Below are 27988 nucleotides of genomic sequence, written 5' to 3'. Positions count from 1 at the left end.
CACACACCCTAAGGCCACTGAGGGAGGGAGGTCTCTTTGTTGGTCCAGGGCAACCTGCTTTTTTGGAATCCTGGCCTCGGAGACAGTTCGCTGCAAGTTCTAGAGATGACAGGTCGGAGCGGGGCCAGCACAGAGACCGGCCAGGCATTAGTTGGCCGAGGAGGGACTCGAACTGGGGGGCCAGGGCGGGGGCCGGGGAAGGGGCACAGCTGCTTGCATTTCAGGGGGCGGAGAGACGGGGCGCAGAGGCCCTCGAGACTGTACACATCGACCCACCGTCCTTCCTCTACGAGTTGCTTCCTCTGAGGCTGAGGCTGAGGGTGGGAGTCCTGCCGGCAGAAGTCTTCCTCACCTGCTCACCAAAATACAGCAACAAACACCCCTTGGCCGGGCCTGAGCTTTCCCCTCGGTGCCCCTGTAGCCAACCTCCCGAGGCTGCTGAAGCCCATTACAGCAGGAGAAGCCCCGCTCCGGGGACAGGGCCCTGGACACGGTCCCCATCAAGCCGCTGCATCCGGGGAGGGGGAGGCCTCTGCTCGTCTCCCAGTCCAGGCCAGAGAACAGGTGCACAAACCAGCTTAGCGGTGGGAACTGCAAGTGTCCGCACCCCCTGGCTTGGTGGTCAGCCATCAGCCGGGAAGCCCGATGCGGCCGTCTCCTTCCCCATTCTCGCACCTCAGGGGGAAGGCAGGTCCTCCCTTCCCCCCCTCCCCCCTCCCCCGCCCCCAGAATCCCTCCTGGGCTCCTCCGGGCCCCCCCGCAGCTTCTAAACTCCGAGATGGGAGGCCCCCAGGGGGCGTGGCCAGGGGCAAGCCAGGCGGACGGCCAGGGGCAGGGGCTGCTTTGGGCTGCGGCAGACTGACTCCTTCCCGCGTCCCGCCTCCCCTCTTCCCTCTCCGCGTGGAGGGGAGCCGGGCCTGGGCTCCGGCAAAGCCAGGAAGGGAGGCGGCGGCTCAGTCGTCCTCCTCGTCGTCCTCGTCTTCCGGGTCCTTGTTGGGCGCGCACCTCTGGCAGCACTGCACCACGGTGGCCAGGAAGAAGCCGGAGATAATGGCAGCAATGGACACGGCCACCCCGGAGAAGATGATGATGAACAGGTCTGTGAGCGACAGGCTGAACCTGCACTCGCTGAAGCTGGCCTCGGACAGCTCGTGCAGGAATATCCGCCTGTTTCCCGGCGGCACGGAGCACTGGATTTCCTCACGGCCTGTGGAAACGGCAGGCAGGGTGAGACAGAGGTCTGCAGGATGGCCTACAAGTTGGCAGGCCGAGAGCTTGCGAAGTGTGGGGCGCGGGCATCCCCCCGCCCCCGAGCGAAAGGGGGAGAAAGTTGATGGATAATGGAACTGAAGCTTTTTTGAAAGCTCCAGAGTAATCCCCATGGGGAAAATCAGAATGCCCTGGTCTCCCTTGCCCTGCCCTAAGCTGAGGAACTCTGGGTTTTGAACCACGTTGGTGGTGACGCAAGAGGAGATTCAGGGCCAGGGCCTCTGTTGACCTTGATCCAGACCTGGGTACCACCCAGGATTGGGGGCGGGCGGCAGATGCAAGGGGCCGGGGGCAGTGCCCGCAGCTGCCATATAATCCAGCGTGCCGTGCCACCTCCCGAGCTGGATGCCATCCTCCTTTTCCTTGTCCTCAGGGCGAAAAATGTACAGAGGATTAGCACAGCACTGGAGTAACTCCACTACTCTAGAAGGGTTTTCCCTCGATGGGAGTGGGGAAAATAGGCTCTATCTGAAGGTGGCCTTCCAACAGCAGCTACCGAAGCTTCTGTGAAGCTTCCGTGTGTGATTCAGAATCACCTGAAGAGAGCTTTAAAATGCAGGTTCCCCAGGGAGTTGGCGAGCTTCTGGGACGCTCACTCCGACGATGCCCAGAGGAGTCCTGGTACCCTCTGTTTTATATAGTCACGTTCCCCTTAAGATTTCACTTGAAGAGTGTTTGGCTGACTTAAAAAGACTCCAGTCCAGGAAAATCTGACATCTGAGTCCGTGTGAGAAAGTGCTTTAAAACAATAGTAACAATACATGCTAACTTGAACTTACCAGGGGCCAGACGCTGTTCTAAGTGCTTCACATACAATCATGCATTTCACCCTCGTGGTGCCATCAAGTGAAGTAGGGGGACAGCTAGTACCACTGTAGCTGGGTGGATTCCATACCCTCCAGTTACCTAGTGAGCCTAAAGGAAAACTTGCCCAAGGCATGAAGATCTGAGCACCATGAGGATGGTTTTCCAGACACTCGTTTATTCACTCAACACACATTTACTGAGCACTTTATCCTGTGCCAAGGGATTGATGATAAACAAGGCAAAAAAGGTCCCTAATCTCAGAGAGTATAAATTCTAGAAGACAGACACGCATTCATGCCATCAGCACATGTTTACTGAGTATCTACTCCATACTAGGCCATGGGGATAGAGCAGGGAGCACAACAAAGTTCTTGCCCTAATGCAGCTTAGGTGTAGACAACTAATGAGTAGATCAAGAAATACATAAATGTTGGGGAACCTGAGTGGCTCCATTGGTTAAGTGTCTGACTCTTGATTTCAGCTCAGGTCGTGGTCTCAGTGTCGTGAGATCAAGCCCCTTGTTGGGCTCTGTGCTCAGTGGGGAGTCTGCTTCTCTCCCTCTCTCTCCCCCCCCCCCATCACATGCGTGCTTGCTCTTGCTCTCAAATAAATAAATAAATAAATAAATCTTAAAAAAAAAAAAAGAAATACATAAATGTGAAGATGACACACTAGGGTAAAATGAGGAGTGTCTTTAGATGGGGTGTTCAGGAGGTACTGTTTCAGCGAAGATCCAAAGAATGAGATGGGACCAGTCACGGAAGAACAGTCGAGTCAGAGGAGACAGGAAGTTGGCAAAGAGCTCAGTGTTCCGGGAATACCGTGTAGCCAGGGGCAGCAGAGTGGGCAAAGGGGCATTTAGTATGAGCTGAAGTGGGACACCTGGACATGGCTTGAGATGAAGCCCCCGACCTGCCAGGGTCTCCAAATGAATATCATGAACAGAGGCCCCACCTGTACCACCAACCCTGTTATGGACTGAATTGTGCCCCTCACCACTTCTATATGTTGAAGACCTAACCCCCAGTGTGACTGTAATTAGAGATAATAATAGGGGGATAATTAGGTTAAATGGGGTCAGAAGGGTGGGGCCCTAATCTCACAGGACTGGTGTCCTCCGAAGAAGAGGAAGAAACTCTCTCTCTCTCTCTCTCTCTCTGCATGTGCACAGAGGGTGAGACCACGTGAGGACTCCAGGAGAAGGTGGCATCTATAAGCCACGAAGAGAGACCCCACCAGAAACCGATCCTGCTGGCACCATGATCTGGGACTTCAGCCTCCGGAACTGTGAGAAAATCGATGTCTGTTATTGAAGCCCCCCAGCCTGTGGTATTTTGTTATGGCAGCCCTAGAAAACAAATACAAACCCTCGCTGGACATGAACAAAAGGTAGACTTGTGTGAGAAGTCAGCAACCAAAGGTTGTTTGTTACCAAGCAAAATCTACACACCCTGACTGATACACAGTACAAACTATACACAAAGTCAAGTTACTGCCATGATTTCACAAACTTCAGATATAAGAAAATGTGTAATATTAAAATGCATAATGAGACCCAGATCTTCTGTTTCTGATCTGGAAGAGGAGAGAAAAATAAAGCAGTAGAAACTAGCATGCATATTGCACTTAGTGTGTGCAAACTCTCTTCCAAGTGCTACAAACATACCAATTCTTAATTCTCGCCACAACTTGATGAGGTAGGTAGTATTAGCATGCCCATTTTATGGATGAGAAAACTGAAGCATAGGGAGTTTACATAGCTTGCCTTCAGCAACACGGCTTCCCAGAAATGTGAGGACACCATTTTGACGTGAAGCTCAGCTGCCTACAATCTCTTCTTCCCTTCGGCTTCCTTTCAACTTCCAGGAAAACCTGCAATTTCTCTCTTTTTCAGGGCTTCCAGGTTTCAAAGAGCTGGCCCTCAATCCATCCCCAGAATTATCTGAAAGTCAGAATGATTTCTTCACACCTCCCTAAGGAGCTGGCTTCCATCCTGTGAAGAGCAGCTGCTAAGTGCACAGCAACCCCGCAACCACCCTTTGGGTCTTTATTTGGGTATTTTTCCTTCTCCAGCTCAGACACAGAGCCTTCCTCCTTCCTTCTGTCCTGGCCCATCTTTTACATAGTGTACAGCCAACCCGCTGAGGCTTCCCTCCCCGAGGGAGCCGTTGCCATGGCAACCACACTCCCAGTCCCTCCTCTCCCTGATCCCATGCCCACCTCACATACCCCGGGAACGAGCTGGGCGAGGGCTCTGCATGTTTCTCCGGTTTATGCTGGACTCGTTTTTGACTCTCTTTTTCTTAAAGAAGCCCAACTTCCGTTGACCACTTATGAGCATTTTCCCAATGCCCTTGAACAGAATTAGGAGAACTTGAAGACAGAGTTATACTGGGGTTCCCTTGGGCTTCCCTTGTTTTCTTCAATGGAAAGTGGACAAATCAATTCACCTGCCTCCTCTAAACACTTCCCCCACAGCCACAGGTGTTATGAACATAAACAAGATGGACTCCAATGAAGCACAGGAAGTTTCTAATTCCAAGATAATATTTGCAATCCCCAAACCTATACCAGGTCACTCTTGCCTAGAGAAACTTTCTAGCCGTTCTTGCCTTCAATAAGCTGTATTCACTGGAAAACAACCGCAATGCAGCAACGCAAGCCTACAGAGCCTGCCATTTAAATCCCGCCTTTGCTTGCCAAGACTCCTTGAGTCAATTCCGATTTCCATGATGGTCTCTGTGCCTGGAGATTAGGCTTGGCATTTTTACAAAGTGACACTTTTAGAGAATGTCACCTCACATTTCTCTGTGGCTAGAAGAAACAGGCTTGTTTGCAAACCAGCACACACAAGCCCACCAGGAGTGGGAGACTCTGGAACCACGTTTGATGGAGCTAGCACGATAAGAAACACTGTCTTAATGGGTTTTCGTAGCTCACAAAAGGCAGAGAAATAAGAAGAGTCAAAGAGCGTCAGCCGAACAGACAAGGCTCAGCGGAGGGGGCAGGGCTTCGCTGCCAGAGTGCTCTGGAGACGCGTCCCAGGCTGGCTGTGGAACTCAGGAGTCAGGGTAATCTGACTTTGGGTATCTCTTCTCTCCTGCACGATCTTACTCTAGACCAGAGTGTCTCACCCTTGGCACTAGTGATGTTTTGCGTCATCAGGGTGCTACCCCTATGTGGGGCAGGGTGTTTGCCAGCATTCCGGCACCCAGGAGGACAATCACAAATGTCTCCGAACAGTGCCACGTGGCCCCTGGGAGAGGGCAATAAAGTCCTTCTGGTTGAGAACTTTAGGGGAAAGTGCCCGGCAAAGTAAGTTACCCTCTATGGCAGGGCTACCCTTCGTGACTGAGCTTAGCTATTAAATGGCTTTCTTTGATCCATGCATTAAACACAACAGGTGAGGTTTTGTGCTCGAGGTTGTGAAGGACGCAAAAGAGGAAGGAGAGGAGGGAAGGAAGGAGGAAGAGAGACACAGTTCTGGCCTCAGGACCTTTGGTCTAACAGGAGGGGCACCAGTGCAGGGTCAGTGGAAAGGTGGGGGGACCCGGGCACATGAGGGGAGGAAGGGCGTCCCTGGGATGTCCCTACTTGGTTTGGAATGTTCTCCCTCCCTTCCCGACCCCCATCTGTTCGGCTATCTGAGCTAAGGTCAGCAAACAAGAGCCAATACTGAGACAGCATTTTGAGCACCTTGGCTCACCTGCTTTCCCAGAGCGGCCCAGCCTCACCCAGCATTTCACAACAAGTTCCTTTCAGGCAGACTGTCTTTTAGAGAGACGGACGCTCTAGAACTGTCCAGCGACCCTCCTATCTCCAGCCCTGACCTAGACAGACCGGAGAGGTCTCCCTTCCTTGTCAGGAGCAGAGCTCTGAATGCAGATGTGGAGGGACACCCTCCCGTGAGCCTGGGAACAGCATCCTCCCCCTCCTCCCCTCCACTGGCCTGGGGATGGTGTTGTGAGCATGACATAGGGGACATCTGGAAACTCTGAACTGTGGCGCCTGGCCACCATTCATGCTTAAAAAAACAGCATTCATTTTATTCAGATTTTCAAGGTTTCAAATTGTGCCCACACCTGACTCCAGATATCTGAGGAGGCTGCCTGCATTAGTCAGGGTTCTCCAGAGACACAACCAACAGGAGGTGTGTGTGTGTGTGTGTGTGTGTGTGTGTGTGTGTGTGTGTAAAGAGAAATATGAGGCATTGGCTCACACAATTATGGAGGGTGACAAGTCCCAAGGTCCGCAACCAGTAAGCTGGCAACCCCAAGAGCTGATGGTGTCGTTTCAGGCTGAATATTGGCAGGCCCAACCCCCAGGAAGAGCCAATGTTTCAGTTCAGATCAGAAGGCAAGAACGGATGATCCAGCTCCAGGTCGTCAGGCAGAAGGAGCTCCCCTTTACTCACAGGAGGATCCGTTTTGTTTTGTTCTAATCACCTGATTAGATGAGGCCCACCCACATTGGGGAGAGCACTCTGCTTCACCCAGTCCACGGATTCAAATGTTCATCTCATCCAAAGACACCCTCATAGGTGCTCCCAGAATAATGTCTGCCTAAATATCCAGGCAGTCAAAACTCCGTCATCACAGTGCTCTCCATGCTTTTCCGCAGCAACAAGAGAGACGTTTTTAGTTATATGGGTCTGAGGTGAAAATTCAGAAGAAATTGTCTTCTTTCCTCTACTTGCTCAGAATACCTGAAAGGAGGCAGAAAGAGCTCAGAGCAAAAGCGGGATTTAGCGGTGTGGAAAATGGACGATCTGCACGTCGACAGTCATTCTTGACTACAGAGGGAGCGGTGGTTTCTCCTCCATCTTTTTTTTTTTTTTTTAAGATTTATTTATTTATTTTGGAGAGAGAAAGCACACAGGGGAAGGGGCTGAGGAAGAGGGAGAGAAAGAATCCTCATGCAGACTCCCTAGCGAGCGAGGAGCCCAACGCAGGGGCCCCATCTCTTGACCCTGAGACCATGACCTGAGCTGAAATCAAGAGTTGGCCGCTCAGCCGACTGAGCCACCCAGGTGCCCCTCCTCCGTGTACTTTTTATTGCAGCAAAACATACAGGACATAAAAACGTACTGTTTTAACTGTTTTTAAGTGTGCAACTTGGTGGCATGAGGTATAGTTACAATGTTGTACAATCATCACCACTATCATTTCCAGAACGTTCTCATCCCCTAAACTCTGTACCCATTAAAGAATAACTCGCCTTCCCCTACCCCCAACCCTGCTAACCGCTATCCTACTTTCTGCCTCTATGAACTTGCCTACCCGTAGAGGTGAAACCATACAATATGTGTCCTTCTGTGACTGGCTTATTTCACCAAGCACAATGTTTTTAAGGTCCCTCCATGGCTGTAGCGTCTATCAAAATTTACCTCTTGTTTAAGCTGAATGATAATTCCATTGCATGGGATACTAAGCCCCAGTGGGTCATATCATTATGCCAAGGCTGCGCAGTAAGTGTGCTGACCCGATCTGGAACCCGTGCTACCTCCAGTAGTGGCCCCCCGCCCAGGATACTCAGAGGAAAGAACACCCAAGGTCATGCTCAAGGGTCTGGGTGTTGTCTTCCTTTCCTAGGGCTGCCCTAACTAATTGCCATACACTGGGTGGCTTCAAGCAAGTTTATTCCCTCCCAGTTCTGGAGGCCAGAGCCTGGAATGAAGTACCAAGAGGGTGGGGCTCCCTCCAAAGCCTCGAGGAAGGAATACATCCCGGCCTTGTCCAGCTCTCGTGGCTCCAGAGCTTCCTTGGTTTATGGCAGCATCACTCCACCCTCTGCCTCTGTCAAATCTCCCTCTTATAAAAAACACTCCTGTCGTTGGATTTAGGGCCCATCCAAAATCCAGGCTCAGCTCATCTTGAGATCCTTAGTTACATCGGCAAAGACTCTTTTTCCAAATAAGGCCCCACTCACAGGTTCCAGGCTTTAGGACTTGGCCATATCTCTTGGAGGGGACACAATTCAACCCACTCCGGGTGTCTTAGGTGTGACAGTCATCTGCTGCCCTTTGGCCTCTCGTCCTCCCTCCTCATTTGGAGGCTGCTCCCAGATTGCATTTTGGGGCCATCGCCTTCCACCACTTGGGTAACTCTAGAAAATGCATGGCCCTCCCCTGGCCAGGGGGTCAGCATGTGACCAACAATGGGCCACAGTCTCTCTGTCCTGGTACACTGAGCCTTGAGTGGCTTGACCACGAAGGTGGCCAGAGCCCACTCAGTCCGGCAGCCCCGCCCTACGGGAACCATCAGCTAGAGACACGCTTCCTTGCTCCTGCAGGGTGGCTTGGTCCCCGGCATGCTGCTGCTCTGTCCCCTTGACTGATGACTTCTCCCCGGCAGCTGACACCTGAGCTGGAGAGGGTGAAGAGCTGCCACTCTCCCGAAATAGATGGTGACACAGCGGATGGTAGACTGAGATTAATCTCTTGCCCCTTGCCAACAAATGGGCCTTCAGCCAGAGGATCTCTGGGGCCCTCCCCGCTGAACCGGCCCCCCACCCCCCGCCAATCCACATCAATGACAGGCTCTTCTAAGCACTCTTGTCATTAAAAGTATATTTTTGTTTTCCCAACTCCGCTTAGGCAAAGCCCGTGTATACACTGAAAGAACAGAAATAAACAAAAAGATGGAGGATAAAAGGACCCATAAATACATATTTAACACGCTGGCTTACACCTTTCTAGATTTCTTCTGTGCGTCTCTGTACAGAAATCGCCCAAGTAGAAATATACTCTGCCACTCTGTTGGATAACCATACTGGGAACATCTTTCCATCCTACCAACGTCATTGCCAAATGTCACTTGTTTATTTACTTATTTATTTTTAAGCAGGCTCCCCACCCAGCGCAGAGCCTGAGGTGGAGCTTGAACTCATGACCCTGAGATCCAGACCTGAGCTGAGGTCAAGAGTCGGACGCTCAACTGACTGAGCCACCCAGACGCTCCCTCCAAACATCATTTGTAATGGCTGCAGGCCCTGTATTGTGTAGACGAGCCATGATTTACTTCTGCAATCCCACGGTGCTTCCAGTTTTTTCCTTACTAGAAGCAAGGCCACTATGGGCATCTATATACACGTTCTTAATTATCTCCGCACGATGCACTCCCACAAGCTGAAGACTGTCCCTGCACTTGTGCTAACAATGGGTTTTGTCACTCTTCCATCTTTGCTGATCTCATAAGCCGTAAAAGAGCATAACTGCAGGGCACCTGGGTGGCTCAGTTGGTTAAGCGACTGCCTTCGGCTCAGGTCATGATCCTGGAGTCCCGGGATCGAGTCCCGCATCGGGCTCCCTGCTCAGCGGGGAGCCTGCGTCTCCCCCTAACCCTCCCCCCTCTCATGTGCTCTCTCTCTCTCATTCTCACTCTCTCAAATAAATAAATAACTCTTAAAAAAAAAAAGCATAATTGCTGCTTTAATTTGCATTTCTCTGATTACGAGTAGAGCTAAATGTTGTATCATGGACTCGTGGACCATTTGGAGTGGTTTTTCTGTGAACTGCCTGCTCAAGACCTGTACTGAGTGCTTCACATGTCTTATCAAGGTGTGAGAGGGCCCCGGTGTCAAGGAGGGTTGGGGGGAGAAGGTGGCCGATCCTCTCCACCCAAACCACTGCTGGAGCTACAGCTCCCAGGGAAGGAGCCTCTCCTCCCACCCCCGGGAGGAAAGACCAGCATGAAGGTCCTCCAGGGACCCCTGGGCATTCGTCCCACTGCTCTTGACCAGAGTCCACCCTCCTATCAGTCTCCCCTCCTGCTCTCTGGAGTCGGAGGGCTTGGTGTGGGCTGCTGAAACCCGGCCTGGGACTCCCCAACAGCCCCCCAGAACTCCAAACCCAAAGGAGCATGAGACAGAAGCAACATGGTGTTCTTTCAGATGCACAGCCAGACTTCCGGTCACGGCTTCCTGCTTTCACAGCGGCTTAGAAGTTTAGATCCAAAGGCATCTGTGCGTGCCGCCCCGCCCCACATCTCCCCTTCATTGGACCTGAAGGTGCGGGTCCCATGGCCCCTTGCTGCAGCCTCTTGGTGTCACAGAGGAAGACTTCTCAGGGAGGCAACCCTGCATGGACTGCAGGGGGGCGGGGTGCTGGGAACGTCAGCTCTAATTTCCTATAGTGCTGGCCTTTGTTCTCCACCATGACTTTCATTAAATATGGGCTGTGGCATCAGGGGAAATTCCCAATTGTGCTCCCTGTCTCAGCCGCAGACACTTTGTCTGATTAAGTAATCAGCTGATTTCCACCCGAGGAAGAGGCACTGGCAGCATCGGGTCAATCGTTCCTGCTTGGTGCTGGCTCCACAGAGCATGTTCTGTAGAATGGGCAGCAGAGTGCAGTTGGTCCTACACCAGGGCTGGGACTTGCATCCGCTATCCTACACTCCAGCCTGACTTGAGCCCTGGACCTCAGGACACCCACATCAGTCACTGCAGGAGGATAGAACATCAACAGACTCACAGTATAGTTTTCGCAGCCTGTCCTCCTCCTGGTAAGAAATGAGCAGAGATGATCACTGAGGGCTGAAAATCTTACTCTCTGGGAAGGCGTGCACACGTGTCTGCTACCACCACCAGCATCATCATCATTGCCATCATCTTGACCATCACCACCATTATTACTTCTACCCCCTGTCCCATGTGCACCATCTCCACCATGATGTCCCCCACCTGTCCTGGTTCCACCATCTCCACCATGATGTCCCTCCACCTGCCCCCTGTGCACTATCTCCACCATGATGTCCACCACCTGCCCCATGTGCACCATCTCCACCATGATGTCCCCCACCTGCCCCATGTGCACCATCTCCACCATGATGTCCCCCACCTGCCCCATGTGCACCATCTCCACCATGATGTCCCCCACCTGCCCCATGTGCACCATCTCCACCATGATGTCCACCACCTGTCCCATGTACACCATCTCCACCATGATGTCCACCACCTGTCCCATGTACACCATCTCCACCATGATGTCCCCCACCTGCCCCATGTGCACCATCTCCACCATGATGTCCCCCACCTGCCCCATGTGCACCATCTCCACCATGATGTCCCCCACCTGTCCTGGTTCCACCATCTCCACTATGATGGCCACCACCTGTCCCATGAGTACCATCTGCACCATGATGTCACCTCCACCATTTCTACCACCACCACCACTGCCACCTCAGTTATCGACACCAGTTATTTGCCAGTGCTAGGGATACCCATCTGTGTCTAGTTATTATTGATGATCTGGTTAAAGAGAACATTCTGGCAGGTTCCTCTGTGTGAGGAAGTCTAAGACTGGCCCCAGTCTAAGACTGGTTACCTCCCATACTCATGGTGATCAATGTTCCATGCTGCCGTGGAGTACTCAGGGACACCTACTATGTGGCTCTCTCTCTGGACCTGTCCTTAGGAGTTCTCATTGCCCCAAGTAAGTCTCTAACAGTGGGCCCACTGGCCAGGTGCAAAACGTGATGTGTCGAGTGTGTTGGGGGTGAGGAGGGGTGTGCATGGGAAGTGGGCCCCATCCAATTACACTGTTGAGATGACATTCGATAAGGAAGTAATATTTATTTGAAGCTCCAACTATTTACCAGGAACTGTGATGAGGACTTCACCATTATCAACTCACTTGGTCCTCTTTCTTAACAGCCCTTTGAAGATTTTATTTATTTATTTATTTGTGTGGGGGAGGGACAGAAGGAGAGGGGGAAAGAATCTCAAGCAGACTCCCTGCTGAGCAAGGAGCCCAATGTGGGGCTTGAACTCATGATCCTGAGATCATGACCTGAGCCGAAATCCAGAGTTGGATGCTTAACCAACTGAGCCACCCAGGCGCCCTAGAATGTCCTTCCTTTTAAAGCTGACTCATGGGACTTCATGAAACACCTAGAGGCTCAGTCAGTGAAGCATCTGCCTTTGGCTCAGGTCATGATCCCAGTGTCCTGGGATCAAGTCCTGCATCAGGCTTCCTGCTCAGTGGGGAGCCTGCTTCTCCCTCTGCTTCCTGCTCCCCCTGGTTGTGCTTTCTGACAAATAAATAAATAAAACGTTAAAAAATAATAAAATTAAATAAAGCTGACTCACATTCCATTGTACGGATAGACCCCATCTTGCTTCTCCAGTCCTCAGTGGACCCTTGGGTTGCTTTGGGCTATTGTGAACAATACTGCTGCGGACATGGGCGTGAGGTATTTTTTAGATGCAGAGCCCCGGGGCTCAGAGAAGCCGTGTGACTTGCCCAAAGTCATCCAGCTCATCTGTCAGGATGAGGATGTAAAGGCAGGCCTGGCTGTCACCAAAGCCCATCCCCCCTCCTTGACACCGTGGCACCGTCAGTACTGTGGGGGCTCACCCCATGGCCATTTGTGGGACTTCACCGGGCCACTCTCCAGGGGACAACTTCATCCCAGCGGTGAAAGCGGCCTTCGTGTCCCCCTGGGTCTGCTCAGTGGTGCCACCTTCCCTCTCTCCTCCAGACCCCGTCCATCGTGCTCCCTCAGCATGTGAGGCCTGCCTCTCTCTGGGGACCCTGGTGACTCCCCGGATCTGCGCTGCTTCTGACAGTCACCCCGGGGGAGCTGTCCGTGAGCGCCGGCCGTCCCTCTCAGCCCCTAAGTTCTCTCCCGCCTCAGACGTCTCTGAAACCAACACAGCAATTCTGATTTTCCAGGAAGGTCAGGAATCAGGTTGGGTTTTTGTTATGTTTATGATTCTTTCGGCAGCTGGGGGGTGGGGGTGGGGCACGGGTAGACCTGGGGTCCCAGAAGCAGACGCCTGCCCGTGCAGTTTTCAGAAGATCCCAGCACTGGGGACAGTTGCTGTCTTTGGGGCTAGAGCTACGGGCTGTTTGGAAGGGACCGCAGGGGCGGCGGCTGGAGGGGGGCAGGGGACGTCCCTAGAAACAACCTGGGCGGGCAGAGAGGCCCTCACCTTTATCTGAGCCTCTACTCTCACAGGTGGGGAGACGGGGGAAGCCGGGAAAGGCCAAAGGAACCCAGACGCCTCGATTCCAGCCTGCAAGACCTGTTTTGGACTTCTGACGCAAAGAACTGTAAGATTATAGATCTCTGTGAGCTTAAGGCCCTAGTTTTGCGGTAATGTGCTACAGGAAACTAACACAGCCCCCGAGATCACACAGCGAGTCAGGGGCAGAGCCCCGCCTGGGAGCGGACCCTCCGTCCTGAGCACCTGCAGGAGTACCTCACTGAGACATAGCGGAGGCTCAGTGTGAGCCTCTTGAACTGGGTCCTTGGGGAGGTGACCCGGGTGTTGATTTATAGCTGATGATAATAACAGCTGGTGTTTATTACGGGCTTTCTGTGTGCCAGGCACCGTGCCGAGCTACGAATATTATTGTCCATATTTTACACATGGGACCACTGAAGCATGGAAAGGTTAGGTGATCTGCCCAGACTCACACAGCTAGTAAGTAGAAGAACAGGGTTCAAATGGTGGGGGCTCTAAATGCAAAGCCCGAGTTCTCGGCCACGGTGCCATATCCCCGTCTGGTGACTGATGAGCAATCTGAGGGCACAGCCGCAGCCTGGAACTGGGGGGTTTGGGCTAGACTTCCTCTGCTTTTCACTAGTTTGCTGTGTGACTTTGGACAAGTCACTCAATCTCTCTGAGCCATGATTTCCTATCTGTACATGAAGAAGGATAAATTAGATCACCCTATAAGCTAAGCTTGAGTGTTCTGGAATGTTCCCTCCAAGAGAGCAGAGTTTTCGTCCAGATCGCTGCCAGGTCCTTCACACTTGGAGCTGAACTTGTTTTCACACGTTTAGTCGGCTCTGGTTTCTGCGAAGACATTCAGGGCATCTTTGGATTCAGGCCAGGTTCCAAATCTGGAAAGCTCATTGACTAAGTTAGGTTCTGAGCCCAAAGCAGAGGCTCTGGACCCAAGAGGATAGGCTTGCCACTAAAGGACCCCAGTTTCTGATATGAGATTTGGGAAGCTGCACAACGGCTCGTGACAAAGACCCTGCAGCCAGCCTCTCTGGGTCACACCTCCACTCTGGCTGGTGGCCCGAGCTGAGTTATAGTAACCTGTCTGTGCCTTGGCTTTCTCACCTGTCAAATGGGGTGATGTTGGCTGGAAACATCCTCCTTGGATGACACTAACAGACCTGGAACTCTTGCTGTCCACTGCAGTAGCCTCTGGCCACATGCTGACAAGTTCATATATGTCCAGTCTGGACTGAGATGTGCTGTAGGTGTCAAATACACCCCAGACTTTGAAGACTTGGTGTGAAAACACAATGAAAAAAGAGAAAATGACGTTTCTCTTGATGACAAGTTGAAAAAAATAACCTTCTGGATCTGCTGCGTTCAATAAAATATTAAAATTAATTTCACCGGTTCATTTGTGTCTTCTTTGTCTTTCCACAGGGTGGGGCTGCCCTGGGGTGCTTAGCTCAGGGCCTGGAACACAGTCAGACACTCAGTTAATGAGCCACAGGAGCAGCCTGCTCGTGCAGAGAGTAGGGACAACCCCCGATCAAATAAGCAAAAGCCTGCTTTGTACCTTTAGTGTTTATTTCCCCTTAAGCAAACGCAGCAGGGCAATTTGCTTTGACATCATAAAATCTGACGGCTGGACACCATTTTGGAGGCTACTGAACCCCAGTTCCTGGGGGCTTGGGGGCCATCCTTGGCATTCCTTGGCCTGTGGACGCATCACCTTGACCTCTGCCTTCTCCCTGTCAGCGTGTCCCAATTGCCCCTTTTTATAAGGACATCAATCATTCTGGTTTAAGGCCCGCCCTAGCGCCCGTATCCTAACTAATTACATCGGCAGCAACCCTTGTATTAATCATGTTTTGGACTTTCTGTGTTTTATTTAGCTTCGACATCTTGGGGCCTCCCCCAGGGTTCTCCACTTCCTAGAGACAGGGATCAACCAGCTTGAAAGTGCACCTTTGCTAGGCAATCTGACCACTCCCAGTCCACATGGCCACCCACCTTTTTTTGTCAGACTCTTGCAGTCTGGAACACTCTCTCCTGCCCTGAATGACACCAGGGCCAGGGACTGGACACTAGGGGACCCCCCCCCCCCCGTCTAGCCCACAGCCTGCCCAAATTATTCAAACTAGCCAATCCCAAACCTACCCAGCCTATCTACCGTGCCCCTTCCTCCTGCAAAAACCACAATAAAGATTCTTGACCGCACGCCCCGTCGGTCCCTCTGCCCCCTGACCATCCGTGGAGCCTCCCTGCATGGCCCTGCATGGCGTCCACGCTTCTAGAGTTTCTCGAGATCTGTGAGTGTTAAACTTCCTCCTTCATAGGTCATTTGTGTCAGCATGTCTTACCATGCCTGATTAAAACAAATCCCAGCTACATTTAAAACAGCCCTATCTCCAAATAAGGTCAGAATCTGAAGTACAGGAGGGTTGGGGCTTCCACATATGATTTTGGGGAGACACAATTTAACCCATAGCAACCCTCTCCCCTCATTCCTTGCTCAAGAGTCTGCAAGAGTTCCTCAAGTCAGGGTCCCAGCAGGCGAGCATGGCCCACCCAAGCCCACCCAAACCCGGTTATTTGAAGGGAGTCTAACAAAGGGGCTATTTACAACCATGTGGACCAGCCTTTAGAAGGCGACAAGGGTCAGTGCAGTCCCCAAAGCCCTACCAGTGCGGAGGGGCGGCCTTCCCTGGGGGTATAAGGGGAGTGGGCAGTTATCCAAACCTGAAGAAGCAGGAAGACAGAGCTGTGACTAACAGGTAGATGTGTGCACCTGTTTGTCTGCCTCGGGTCATATTAAAATAAAGGTAAGGTCGGGGAGGGGCAACATCATACTTACCCACTGTACCAACATGGAAGAGCCCACGGAAGAAAAGAAAGAAGTGAAAAACTCTATGCCATTCTGGAAGAGGCCAACCATAGAGACAGCAAAAAGTTAGTGTTTCCCAGAGAGGGCTCAGGAGGAGGGGAGAGGAATAAGCCGGTGGAACACAGGACATTTTTAGGACAGTGAAATTACCTGTATACCAGGATGGTGGATGCATGACATAGTCCATCTGTCCAAACCCACAGGATGCACATCACAAAGGGTGAACCCTACCATAAGCTGTGGACTTTAGTTAATAATAATGTAATAGTATCAACGTTGGTTCCTCAATTGTAACAAATGGACCGCACTAATGCAAGGTGTCCGTAATAGGGGAACGGAAGGGGAGGGGGGCATATGGGCACTCTCTGTATTGTCTGCTTAATTTTCCAGAAACCTAAAAGTGCTCTAAAAAAATCGTCTATTATTTTTTTAAAATAAAATAAAACCACTCTTTCAGCCAGAGAAAATCAACCAGTGGCACTTGGCTGCCTACCCTTTCCAGTCATTTTTCTATGGGACCCGGTTCTTTCTCTTGGCCTCCCCGGGGGGCTCCCCGCAAGCTTCCCCAGCCCCCCTGCACCGGCTGGGAGCTTCCTTCCTTTCCTCACCACCTCCTCCCTGTGCTCGCCGCTCCCATCCCCAACAATGAACATTAAAGCCGAGGTTTTCCCATCATCTAGCAGTTCCTTCGTACTGGGATGTCCACCCTCTCTCCCGCATCCCATCAAGGGGGTACAGAGAGTGTTGGCTGCCCATCATTGTTCTGTGGTTCTTGCCACGTGATTGTCCAGGGCGCTGAAGACCTACAAAGTACCATCTTGTAAACTTATGGGTTGACAATGGCCCTTCTCTTGCAAGTGCTCCCCATTTGCTTCTAAAGCTCCTTTATGTCAGTATTTCCCTGATCACCAGGGGGTGACAGGCGAGGAAACCAAAGCCCAGAAGAGTTAGTGACCTGCCCAAGTCAAGGAGGAGGCAGCAGAGGCAGAATGTCCTGACCCTTCGTTCTAAGCTCCTAGCCCCTCAACGTGACCATGGGCAGCTTTCATTTCTGATGCAAATAATCACTTATGATGGTTATGTTTAAAACAGATCTCACCTCACTGGTGTCTTATAAAAAGCAAGGCTATTCTAACAACTGGGGGGGGGATCTTTTCTTGATATGAAGAGGAAGAAGGGAACATACTCTTGCATCTGCTTGTTGAAAACACAGCTGCTGGGGGGTAGGACCTGTGCCAAGGGAACCCACCCCAGAGACTCTTGCTAGGAGCTGGGGGCTTCAGACCCGCTCATCCTGTGACCCCATGAGGAGGCTGGCTCAGGAGGGTGCAGAATCAGCGAAAATCAGAGCTAGAAGGAGTCTTCACCTGACCCAGGGGCCAAAAATTGGAAGCCAGTAGGAGGAACATAGCCACTGACATGTTTTAGGGAGCTCGGCCAGTGTGGTGCTCTAAACTGTTTTTCATGCACATGTGCTCTCAGTTCTGCCCCTGCCCCCCTTCTCCAGTGACTCCCACCTGTTGCCCCAAGGGGCATCTGAGGTGATCTAGGGCAATGGAAGGAGGGACGAGGCTCACAGGTCCCACTGCTAGCTATGGACGGAGCCGGGACCAGCACCCCGATTCCTGCCTCTTTGATTTGGGTTCGCCTCTGAGAATCCTCCCTTTAATCCCGAGGGGCCCGCAGTTCCCTCGAGGTCCTGACCCGTGCCCTTGGCACTCATCCCATAACCAGCCCAGAGGATGGGGGAGATGGGGCACCAGGGGCTCCTTGATCAGCAGCCTCCGAAGCAGAGGGGCCGGGCTGCGAGCCAGTGGGAGGCTGTGCCGTGAAGACAGAGTGCCCGTTTGCGTGGATCATCAGACACTTGGGATTTGACTGGCAATGCTGAAATCCAGTGGGATCTGCAAGGCTGCGTGCATGGCTGATCTGTGCATCTGCATTTCTATGATTTGCATAAAGAGAAAAAAATAGCTCCTGTGTGCAGCGGTGAAGGAAACCGCACTTTGAGCTTCTTCATATGACATCCCTTGAGGTCAAAGGGCCGACACTATCACCTGTATTGGACTGAGGGGACACTGGGGCCCAGGAACATTAGGGGACGTATCTGCCATCAGACAGTTCACTGGAAGCACAGCTACTGGTCACGGACGCCTAGCGACGGCCTGCCCAGCCCCCCCGCAAACTCCGCCGCACGCCCCGCAGCCATCCCCTCCCCTGCCTGGACCGAGAGGGACATCTCCCAAACCGAGCCAGACGCAGCCTCCTCCTGGGACCCGGAGATTGGGACCAGCAGAGCCCAGTGTCTCTGGGCCTCAGCCGGTCTCCTGAACGGAGGAGTGTGCTTTTGCCACGCGGGTGAAAACGTAAAGAAAGTCCATCAGCATGTGGAGAGGAGAATAAAGAAGCGTGCGAGGCAGAGATGAGAGCACCGGGGGGCTCTGTGCCCCCTGTGGCCTCCCAGGAGGTCTCACCCGCAGTACTCCCTGGGGCCCAACGGTTCAGGACCTAGGCTTCCTGGTGACACCCCACAGGCTTAGCAGAAACCTTCCTGTTTGCTTATGCCAGGTGGAGCTGGTTTCTGGCTCAGCGGGGTGAACTGAGATGTGTGTCCTTGGCGACCCGCACCAGCCACTCACGGTGTACCTTGCAGGGCAGAGAATTCGAGCACACCAGCCACCCCAAGACTCCCGGATGGCTGCCCCTTCGTCTTGCCAGCAGAGGGCCAGGCACAGCTGGCTCCCTCCCTCCTTCACAGTGGAGAGCCTGAGGCTCAGGGGCCTATGGGGTTTGACCAGGATCGCTCCAGAAAACCTTCCTGCCAGGCCTCCGCCTCTGCTGAAAGATGCTCTGGGTATCCTTTGCTGACTACAGCTGGAGAGGGGTATTTGCTGAGGACAAAGGCCAAGGCCAGTGATCTCGGCCTGTTCCTCAGTGGTGTGACAGAGGCCTTGGGGGGTGTGCCTTCGTCTGCTCACACGTGCCCACAGCCCCACCGAGCCCCTTCCGCACTGGGCGTGACCCCAGTTGCTAGGGACACAGCAGCGAGCAGGCTGATCTCTGGGAGCCTGTGTTTCTGCAGGGACACAGATATCTTGTGGACAAGGTGATGTGGCCCTCAGTGAGTGCCACGGCATAAACTCCACCAAGATGAGTCGGGGGTGGTGCAGGACTGCCCAGGCAGGGTGGTCAGGGAAAGCCTCTCGGAGGTGGGGACATCTGACTGGGGGCCTGAGGAAGACACAGCCACTCGAGGAGGAAATGTCCTAGGAGGAGAGGGAGCCGTAAGTTCAGAGGTCCTGGTTGGACACTGGCAGTTGGTGTGTTCCAGGGACAGATGGGGGTCTGTGTGGCTGGGGAAGGGGGGCTGGGCAGGGAGGGACGAGGAGGTGGGGAACGGCTTGTGGGACATGAGAGGGAGCTGGCTTCTTCTAAGTGCAGTGGAAGCCATCAGAAGGTTTCCAAACCTGCCATATACTGTACCAGCCTCTGGGGACTGAGGGACGAAAAAGACACATTCTGTGTCCTCCAAACAGGCCAGACAGACCCAGGAACCACAGTCATGTCAAGCTGTGGTCATAGAGATAGTACAGGATCCAATGAGGTCACGCAGGAAAGGCTCCCCACCCAGCCTCAGGGGCCCAGACGGTTGGAGGCTGGAAGGCTAAGTAGGAACCAGAAAGGTAAAGAAGTAAAGGCAGGGATGGGGAGGGAAGAATCCGGGCACCTGGTGACAGCCAGGGCAGAGGCCTGAGGGCAGGAGCCCAGGACGGCTTCCCAGGACTTCCCCACAGTCTCCATCATCAGCACTGCCAGCCTGGAGGTGACCAGGCCTGCCCAGCCCTTCCTTCCAAACCACAACGAATGCCGCACACCGAATACCGCAAGAGCAGAAACTGCAAACTGCAAGGCCTCACGCTCCGGGGCTGTGAGTCACCTGGCAACCCGTCAGCGTCAGCTAACAGGGACACGGGGCTCCCCAAAACAGATCCCCGGCTGCGTGCCCCCGGGGCTGCCCTGGACGGGCAGGAAGGTAGGTCCACTGGCCCACGTCGCCCAGCAAGGGGGCTGCAATTTGGGTTAACTGACCGAATGGCACAACCAATGTGACATTTTCATCAGTGTTCGGGACGGAGTCGCAGGGCTCGGCCGGGCTCCCCTGGGAGCCAACAAGACAGGGCGAGGTTGCCCTAGGTCCCGTTTGCGGCTCACTCCCCAGCAGAACTCCAGTCCAGACCCCGCGGCCCGTCAGAGCTGACGCTCGGCCCGGACACTGTAATGATGGGAAAGGTGACACCCCGTCACTCCGCTCTGATTGAGACGAGTTAAAAACGCATTAGCCTGTGCACACAGGACGGGTACAGACTTGTCAAAGGCACGAGGGAGGCCACCTGCAAGAGGGGGTGAGACCTCAGCCCACCTCTGCCGGGAACGTGATTTTCTTAGGCGTATAAACTCACCCAAAACATCCATCTAACAACAGGAGACGGGTTCAACGAACAGATCCACAAAATGACGTATTACGTGGCCATGAAAGGTTACACTTTCAAAGAACTGAAATGGCAGGAAATTCTCACAGCTCAATAAGAGAAAATAAAATCAGTAATAAGATCTACATTGTATCATCTACATTGTTTAAAAATGTATATGCGTATAAGAATAAAACCGGAATAAAATACAGCAAAACTTTAACAGTGGTCGGATTCTGGGTGGTTTCCGTTTCCTTCACGATACTTCTCTACGTTTCGCACATATACAAGGAGCCTGTTACTTTATAATTGGAGAAATAAAACTGCTTTGATTTCTAAAGGAAAAGAGAGTCACCTTGGAGTCACCTGGGAGAAAGGACCTGTGTTACCTCCAGGAAGCATCAGCTTTTGTCCCTTTGGCTGAAATACGGTTTACACTGTCGTTATGACAAGATGTCCCCACTCATCTGACCGAGCCAGGCCCTCATTGTGTCTGACATGAGGAAAAGAAGTGGGGTTACTGGCAAGCAGGGGGCAGCTCCCCCAGCGAGCACTCAGTCGGGCCTGGAAGGAGGGGTTAGTCGTGGAACTCGTCCAGGACCTTGCTGCCAGGACACCCCTTCTTAGAGAGGGGCTCGGGAACACGCAGGGGCTGAGCCCCCAAATGCTTGGAGGCTCCAGGCACTATAGTGGACCTTCTCTAGGAGGCTGTCCCCCAAGGGGCCAGGGTTACAGACCCAAAACATGACCTGTGGCTCCCGGTCCCCCCCTCCCTGCTCCCAACCCTTCCCGCCCCATAGCTACATGTGTCAAGGTCTTGGGGTGCAAGATAAGCCCAGATCTCTCCACTGGTACTGTGTATGGGCTGTGACCTGCAGGCCACGTGTGTTGTGGTTAGAGAGGGAAGGGATAGAAGATGCCTGGGCAATTGGGCCTCCCACTCTGGGACCTACATATGCCTCTCCTGTGACGCATTCTCAGACACGGTGTGGGCTGTGTCACCTGGGTCATCTGCTCGCTCCGCGCACCTCTGAAGCCAAGTATGGAGGCAGCCCCCTGCCTGCCTGCCGCTATGGTTTCTCACACCCAGTAACCTTTCCTTCTTGTAGCTCCCGGAGCGACGCTAGGTGCAAGTGAGGTGTCCCATGAGCCCAGAGTGGTCTGGGTGCTCTGCCCCCACCCTGCTACACAGAGACATGGCCCCCCTAGATTCCAGCAGAGGGGTCTCTAGAGGGACCTGGCCTCCCAGGGCCTCAACTTTCCAACCCTTAATATGAGGACAATATTCCCTTCCCTTGAAACCATAGAATTTTTAGAGTTAGAGGAGCCTTAAAATGCTCCTACTCACACTCCTTTGCTCGCAAGAGAAAAATCTCGGAGATGTTTCTCTTGGTTCAGCTACTGAACCAAGACAAGACCTTGGGTTTCTAGAGATGCACCAAAAGGCCCTCCCACCTCCAGGCAGTTCTCAAGCTTCCGTGTATACTGCAAGTCCCTGGGCCAGGGGTGTGGGGGTACGGTGTTAAAAATGCAGACCCATTCAGTAGTCCTGGGGGTTCAATCTGCATTTCAACCAAGCTCCCTGTGTGTCTTCGTTCAGATCCACCTCCCTGGGCTATAAGGAGACCAGGTGCTAGGCCAGCAGGGAAAGGCTTTAAAGCTCAAGGGTGTCACCCTGCTGCTCCCCATCTCCCCAGACACTCCCACCCTCTCCCTCTCCACCCCATGGCTCACCTGAGTGATTTCCAAGGACGCTTGCTTCCAAGTCTGGAGTCCTTTCTACCTAAAGTGGGATGGTCACTGTCCCAAATTGCCTGGGATCCACTATCTCACGGGAGAACCACCAGCCCAGGTTCAGGATCTGGGGCTGGACGGAGGTCCACCAGCTGTGACCCAGAGCAATCGGAGATTGGGAGGGGGCAGTGTTGGGGATGGCCTCACCCTCCCTCCTGATCGATGCCCATCAAAAAGAATTAGGTGTAGGGTCAGCCACTCCTGAGTGCAAACTCATCTCAGCCACTGACTACATGACCTTGTGCAAACCACTTCACTTCTTTGCACCTTGCTGGATGAACCGTGGGTTAAGGTACCTGCCAGGCACAGTTGTATTAAAGGGGATGGCACCGGTACACTACAGAGTGACAAACACCACCAGGTCAGGCCACCAGGTAAAATACAGGATGGCACATTTATATGTTGAATTTCAGAAAACAGCAAATAATTTTGTGTGCAAGTATATCCCAAATACTGCATGGGACATACTTATACTAAAATAGGATTCACTGTTTATCTGAAATTCAGAGTTAACTAGGCGTCCGGGCGGGTCTCCTTGTTTGTTTTCTTATTTTAGGTGTGTCTGCTTTGTTTTGTTGCTAAGTTGGCTGATGGGCCTTCCAGCAGGCCACCCCTCACCCTCTTCCTTCAGCCCCAGCACCAGCGGGACAGATCCTCCTGCGTCCCCAGACCCAGCCCTGCCCAACCCCCAAAGGAGCCTGGGTGGAGGGGATCCGGCGCCTCCAAGGCGTTCCTTCCTCCCCACGGGGGTGTGCTCGGTGGCGGAGTGCTCCCATCAGCACGGTGACCGCACAGGAGGCTCGCCTGGCAGACGGAGGCATTTTTGTAACCGAAGGAGCCAGTCAAGGTCACTTGCTCTGCTCTGTTCTGCTTCTCTGGGGGAGGGGGGCCGGGGAGCCAAGGACACGGCAATGAAGACAGAACCCCTTTGCTCCTGCCTTTGAATCCCCTCTCCTGGGAGAGGCGGGCCACTTGCCTACAAACCCCTGGAGCTTGGGCCCCACGGAGCCCGATTTTCCCTGGCAGGAAGTGGGCGGCCACGGCTGGAAGTCCTGAGGTGCCCCCTGTCCCCCAGCGATTGTTAACCCTCTGTGCCATCACCCCTCTGGGCCTTCCAGTTAAAACAGGAGGGTGACAACAGCGCTAACGCTTCGATCGTGCCGCTGCGTATCAGACACTGTTCTCAGAACTTCATAAATAACGCCTCTTTAATCCTCCCAATAACCCTAGGAGGTGGGCACTGGCATCATCCCCATTTCACGGGCGAGGAAACGGGGCCGCAGAAAAGCCACATAGCTAGCAAGAGGTCGAGGCAGGATTTAAACGGAGCCTGGGCCCTCAGCCGCTTTGCCCGGCGCCTCTGTGAAGGTACAAGGAGCACAAGGGCAGCAGGCGGAGGGTGGGGGCGACCGGCATCTAGCAAGCACCTAGGCTGTGCTAAGCATCCCTGCACCCCCGACAGAGCTGATCTCGTTCCAACTTCACCGCAAACAAGGTGGGGCATACTGGTACCGCGTGCTGAAGTCAGAGGCAGGGAAACTGAGGCTCAGAGAGAAACGTGAGTGGAAATCAGACCTCAGCTGTCTCGCATCAAGGCCCGTGCTTGTCCCCTCACCACCCACCCTGCTCTGGTTCACATTCTCCGGACACTGCTCTGGCCACACATGCATGGCAGCCCGCAGTGAGACCACCACTACTCGTGGCACACCCCCCCCCCACCTGCCGTGAGGTGACCGAAGCCCTCATGCTCTCTTCTCGCCGCCTCCATCTCTCCCTACTGGACCACACCAACCCTCACCCAGGGCCTGGACACTGTTCCTTGCTCTGAGCCTGCCCATCCTTTCCCCCTCCCGGCCACACATCCCCACCTGGTGTCCCTTTCCTTCCCCACATCACAGGCCGTAGGAGGAATAACATCCTAAGGTCTCACTGTTCCTTACATTCACCCACATTAGCTGGTTTTGATGCTGCCAAGCACCGGGTTAGACGGACCATCCGGCATCACCCGTGTCCTAATTTCACACAGGAGGGAGATGCGGCTCAGAAAAGTTAAGGGTCCCGGCCAGACTCACCCAGGCTTTCCACCAGGACTCAAACCTCTGTCTTCTGACTCTACAACCAGGACTGTGTAGGGACCTCAGAGGTCAACCAAAGCACTTTAGAAGATGAGGAGTCTGAAACCCAGACAGGACACGTGGCCTGTTCAAGGTCACAGCCATCCGTCTGTGGCAGAACTGAGACTGAAATCTACAGCTTCCTCTAACACCTTGCCCTCCTGCGATAACACATGGAACCAATTATACCAACTCAGCTAACCACAGAGGTTAAAGATGCCAACTCCATCAAAAACCAAAGGCAAGAGCGATCAGAACCAAGGCATACCCCCATTCCACAATGAGGCTTCTATCTGGACATTCCTGTCTCCGGGACAATCTTCTGGTGGGGCAGGCAGGTGAATGAGGGCAGGTCAGATCTTTTTAGGACTTGCTCCCCTGGTAGAGCCAGCCCAGGCTGAAAATGCCAGTTCAGGGGCCTGCATCTGCTGGGGAGTGATGGCCCTGACGCCTGGGGTTCATGCTTAGTAAAGTATGAAGTGAAGAAGTGGTCACAGGAATTCAGGGCATAGATGAGCAACATCCTTGAAATCCAGGAAGTGGAAAAAAGATATACCAAAGCTAAATCCACATCTATGTCACTTTTTATAACATGTGTCTTACAGCTCTGGATCCTATTCTGCCAAACCCTCGGGGGCCAGGTGGGAGGCAGGTCTGGCTGTGCCAGGTCACTGCTGGGACTGAGGCTCACATGCCTACCAGTGGAAGGCTGGAATCCACAGAGGGTATGGACATTCTGCCTGCTCCCCGTCCTGGGGCTCATCTCTATGGATGCTGGGGTCCCCCTTTTCTCAGCTCTGTTTCTGCTTCCCTCTGCTGGCCTTTGCATGGCCCCTTAACGTCTGTGCCCTCTGTGTTTCCATCTGCCAAAGGGATCTGTACATCCATCCGTGTCACCACAGGAAAAGTAAACCAGGAAAACAAAGGGTGCACCAGCCTGCTAAGGTTTTTGTGTTCAGCTTTTCACATCTGGGCTGGAAAAAAAAACCACAGAACTGCAAATCTTTACTGCATCACTGGCTTTTAGCAGGCTGCCAGTATTCCTCACCAGAAATATTTCTCATCCCTTTTGGACAGGAGAACAAACCTGGGAGCTGAGAAACAGGCCTGCTTAGGCTCTGGAAGCTGCTGGAGAGCCCCTAGAATTGGCTGGATCTTTCAATGTTCAGTGTAGCGAGAAGGGCACTCAGCTCTTTCCCACACAGGAGGGTGTCTTCCACTTAGGAGGGTCCCATAAAAAACCTGCACCCACCAGTCCTATGACCCAAAACCTGATGAGTTGAACTCGGACATGGGTAACAGAAATGGGAGGTCCCTAGCTCCAGAAAGTGAGCTGTTGGAGAAACAAGGCATCAGGGCCCAGAGACTCCAGAGAATCCATATGTAACCCTCCCCACCCACTTGTCCCAGCCGACTCCCAGGCAAAGTTCAGGCTGGGAACCTGCCAGGCTTATACCTGAGCGACTCTCCTGGGGCAGTTGCTCGGGTGCCTGGTGCACCCGAGACCCCCGCCCCCCCACGGCTTGCAGGCTGGACCTAAGCCCCCCTGCCCGGGGACGCTCCCTGCTCCCCTCCTCTCGCCCCCAGCCTGGTGTGTAGCCCAGTCTGCCGGCAGGCTCACCTTTCGGCAGCTTGGACGCGTTCTCCTGGATCCAGGAGAAGAGGTGGGCAAAGTCGCAGTCGCAGAGCCAGGGGTTCCCGTCCAGGCGCAGGGTGCGCAGCGCGGGCAGGGCGGCCAGGGTGGCCACGTTGAGGCTGCGCAGGTTGTTGTCGTTGAGCTCCAGCACCTGCAGCGACTCCAGGGTCTCAAAGGCGTCCTCGTGCACGCCCGCCAGGTTGTTGTTGGCCAGGCTCAGCTTGACCAGCCTCCCCGCGGAGCGGAAGGCGCCGGCGCCCAGCTGGGTCAGGTTGTTGTAGCTGAGGTCGAGGAAGGCCAGCTTGGCCGAGCCGCTGAATGTGCCCTCCTCCAGTGAGCGCAGCGAGTTATTCCTGAAGTCCAGGTACACCAGGTCGCCGTAGAAAATGAAGAAGTCCTCGGGGATGTGCTGGATGCGGTTGCCGGCCACCAGCAGCTTGCGCACGTCCAGGGGGAAAGGGTCGGGCACGCTGGGCAGCCCGCGGTCGCGGCAGTCCACGGTGTGCGGGTCGGTGCAGGCGCAGCCCGCGGGGCACGCGTGCCCGGGCCGGAGCAGCGGCAGCAGGAGGAGGCTGCAGAACCCGAGCGCGGCGGCGCGGCCGGCGGGGCTGCGGGGGGCGGCGCGGGGGCGCATGGCCGGGCCGGGGTGGGGTGGGGTGGGGGAGGACCCGCGCGAGCCGCGGCGACGCGGACGTGGCTCTCGGGGCGAGCCCTGGCGCGGGGGAGGGGGGGGGGTGCGGCGCGCGGGGTCCCGGCGACCGGGCGCTGGGAGCTGGAAGGCGGCCGGGGCGGGGAGGGCGTGCGCCCGGGCGCGCGGGGGCGACCGAGCGCGATGCCAACGGACTCGGGGAGTCCGGGGCGGCAGGGACCGAGAGGGGAGAGTCCGGGAGGGAGGGCGAGGACTCGCGAAGGACTTACCGGGACAGGAAATTAACCCTCTGGAAAATCCCAGGGAGGGGCGGGGAGCGATAGAGGTGGCCGAGTGGCCCGGGCAGCTTTTTTCTGAGACAGGGTAATAAGACCTGTCGCGCGGACTTGGCCAGGAGCGCTCGACAACTAAGTTCGGTTATCGAGCGCCCCCCACCCCAGCGATTGCCAGAGGGCGTGCTGGGGGCATGTGCCCCACACCCCGACTCCCGCCTGGTGCCGAAGCGCGCTCCCCGTTCGCCAGCTCCATTGCCAAAGGGAATGCGACCTGCGTCCCTCTGGCTCTGCGCCCCGGGCAATCCCGGCGGGCTCTAGGGGGCCACTCCAGGAGCTGCTGACCTAGGGTTGGGTGGAGCTCCCGAGTGGCTCGTTTTTTCCTCCTCACTCCGCCCACCTGCACTTGACCCATCTCAGGGAGACACGCGGGGTCAAGTGAGGCGGGCAGCTGCCTGGGCCCCCGCTGTGGCCTGAAGGAAGCCAGGGCCAGTCAGCACTTTCCATGCTGGCCCGAGCTTGGCAGGAACCGGAATCCCCCCTGGCACGATTAGACCTGGCTGCTGGTCTACCAGAGGCCCAAGGGAGAGGCACTGTGGCCTGGGGGCAGAGGCCTGGCTCCCAGTGGTGTGGCCTCAGTTCCAGTGCCTCCATCTCTCTGGACCCCCTGTGTCCCATCTGTAGAACGGGAAAGGGTAGTAAGTATGATACTGGCAGGAGATTTCCCTCCTGGGAGAAACTACACTCAAGCCAAACTCCTCCCCTGGCCCCGGTTCCTTTCAGAAATGGCTGAGAGGTCCCCACAGAGCCACCAAGAGATTGTCCTGCTGCTGGCTATTTTGGTCCAAATATCCTGGAATTGATAAGCTCCCACTGAACCAAAATAACCCAGGGAACAGCTGTTGGGCAGCAGGCCCCCAGAGACCCTGCCCGGGTCCCTGGCCCCTACACAGATTGGTGGAGGCTCAGATTCTAAAACCGTAAGAGCTAAGCCCCAGCTTTTTTCCAAAGGTACGTGCAGTCTTGATGCCTTCTGATGGATCAAAAACCTGAGCCTCTGGGACGAAGCCAACAGCTCAACAGATGACAAGTGTTTGCAGAAGACCGGGGTGGGGGGTGGGGTGGCTACAGAGTT

General features: G+C 54.3%; 1 protein-coding gene across 1 annotated transcript; it reads right to left on the bottom strand.

The window, feature by feature from the left end:
* Positions 1-753: 753 nt before the first annotated feature.
* LRRC38 (leucine rich repeat containing 38) lies at positions 754-26566 on the bottom strand. Its single transcript, XM_025855843.2, has 2 exons — positions 25918-26566; positions 754-1207 (listed from the first exon to the last, which is right to left on the bottom strand). Exons 1-2 carry the CDS (start codon positions 26564-26566, stop codon positions 954-956), a joined length of 903 nt encoding a protein of 300 aa, XP_025711628.1. The 3' UTR covers positions 754-953.
* Positions 26567-27988: the final 1422 nt, after the last annotated feature.

This window comes from Callorhinus ursinus, unplaced genomic scaffold (genome assembly GCF_003265705.2).
Source record: "Callorhinus ursinus isolate GAN/ISIS: 27379988/994484 unplaced genomic scaffold, GSC_fseal_2.0 scaffold18, whole genome shotgun sequence".
In the NCBI taxonomy this organism is placed as follows: domain Eukaryota; kingdom Metazoa; phylum Chordata; class Mammalia; order Carnivora; family Otariidae; genus Callorhinus; species Callorhinus ursinus.
Note: the sequence above shows the minus strand (reverse complement) of the source record. Positions and strands in the feature narration are given on the sequence as shown.

Coding starts and splice junctions, on each gene's coding strand:
- LRRC38 (XM_025855843.2), bottom strand. CDS start 26,566: ATGCGCCCCCGCGCCGCCCCCCGCAGCCCCGCCGGCCGCGCCGCCGCG. Junction 1,208..25,917: donor CGCGTCCAAGCTGCCGAAAG/GTGAGCCTGCCG, acceptor CCGTTTCCACAG/GCCGTGAGGAAATCCAGTGC.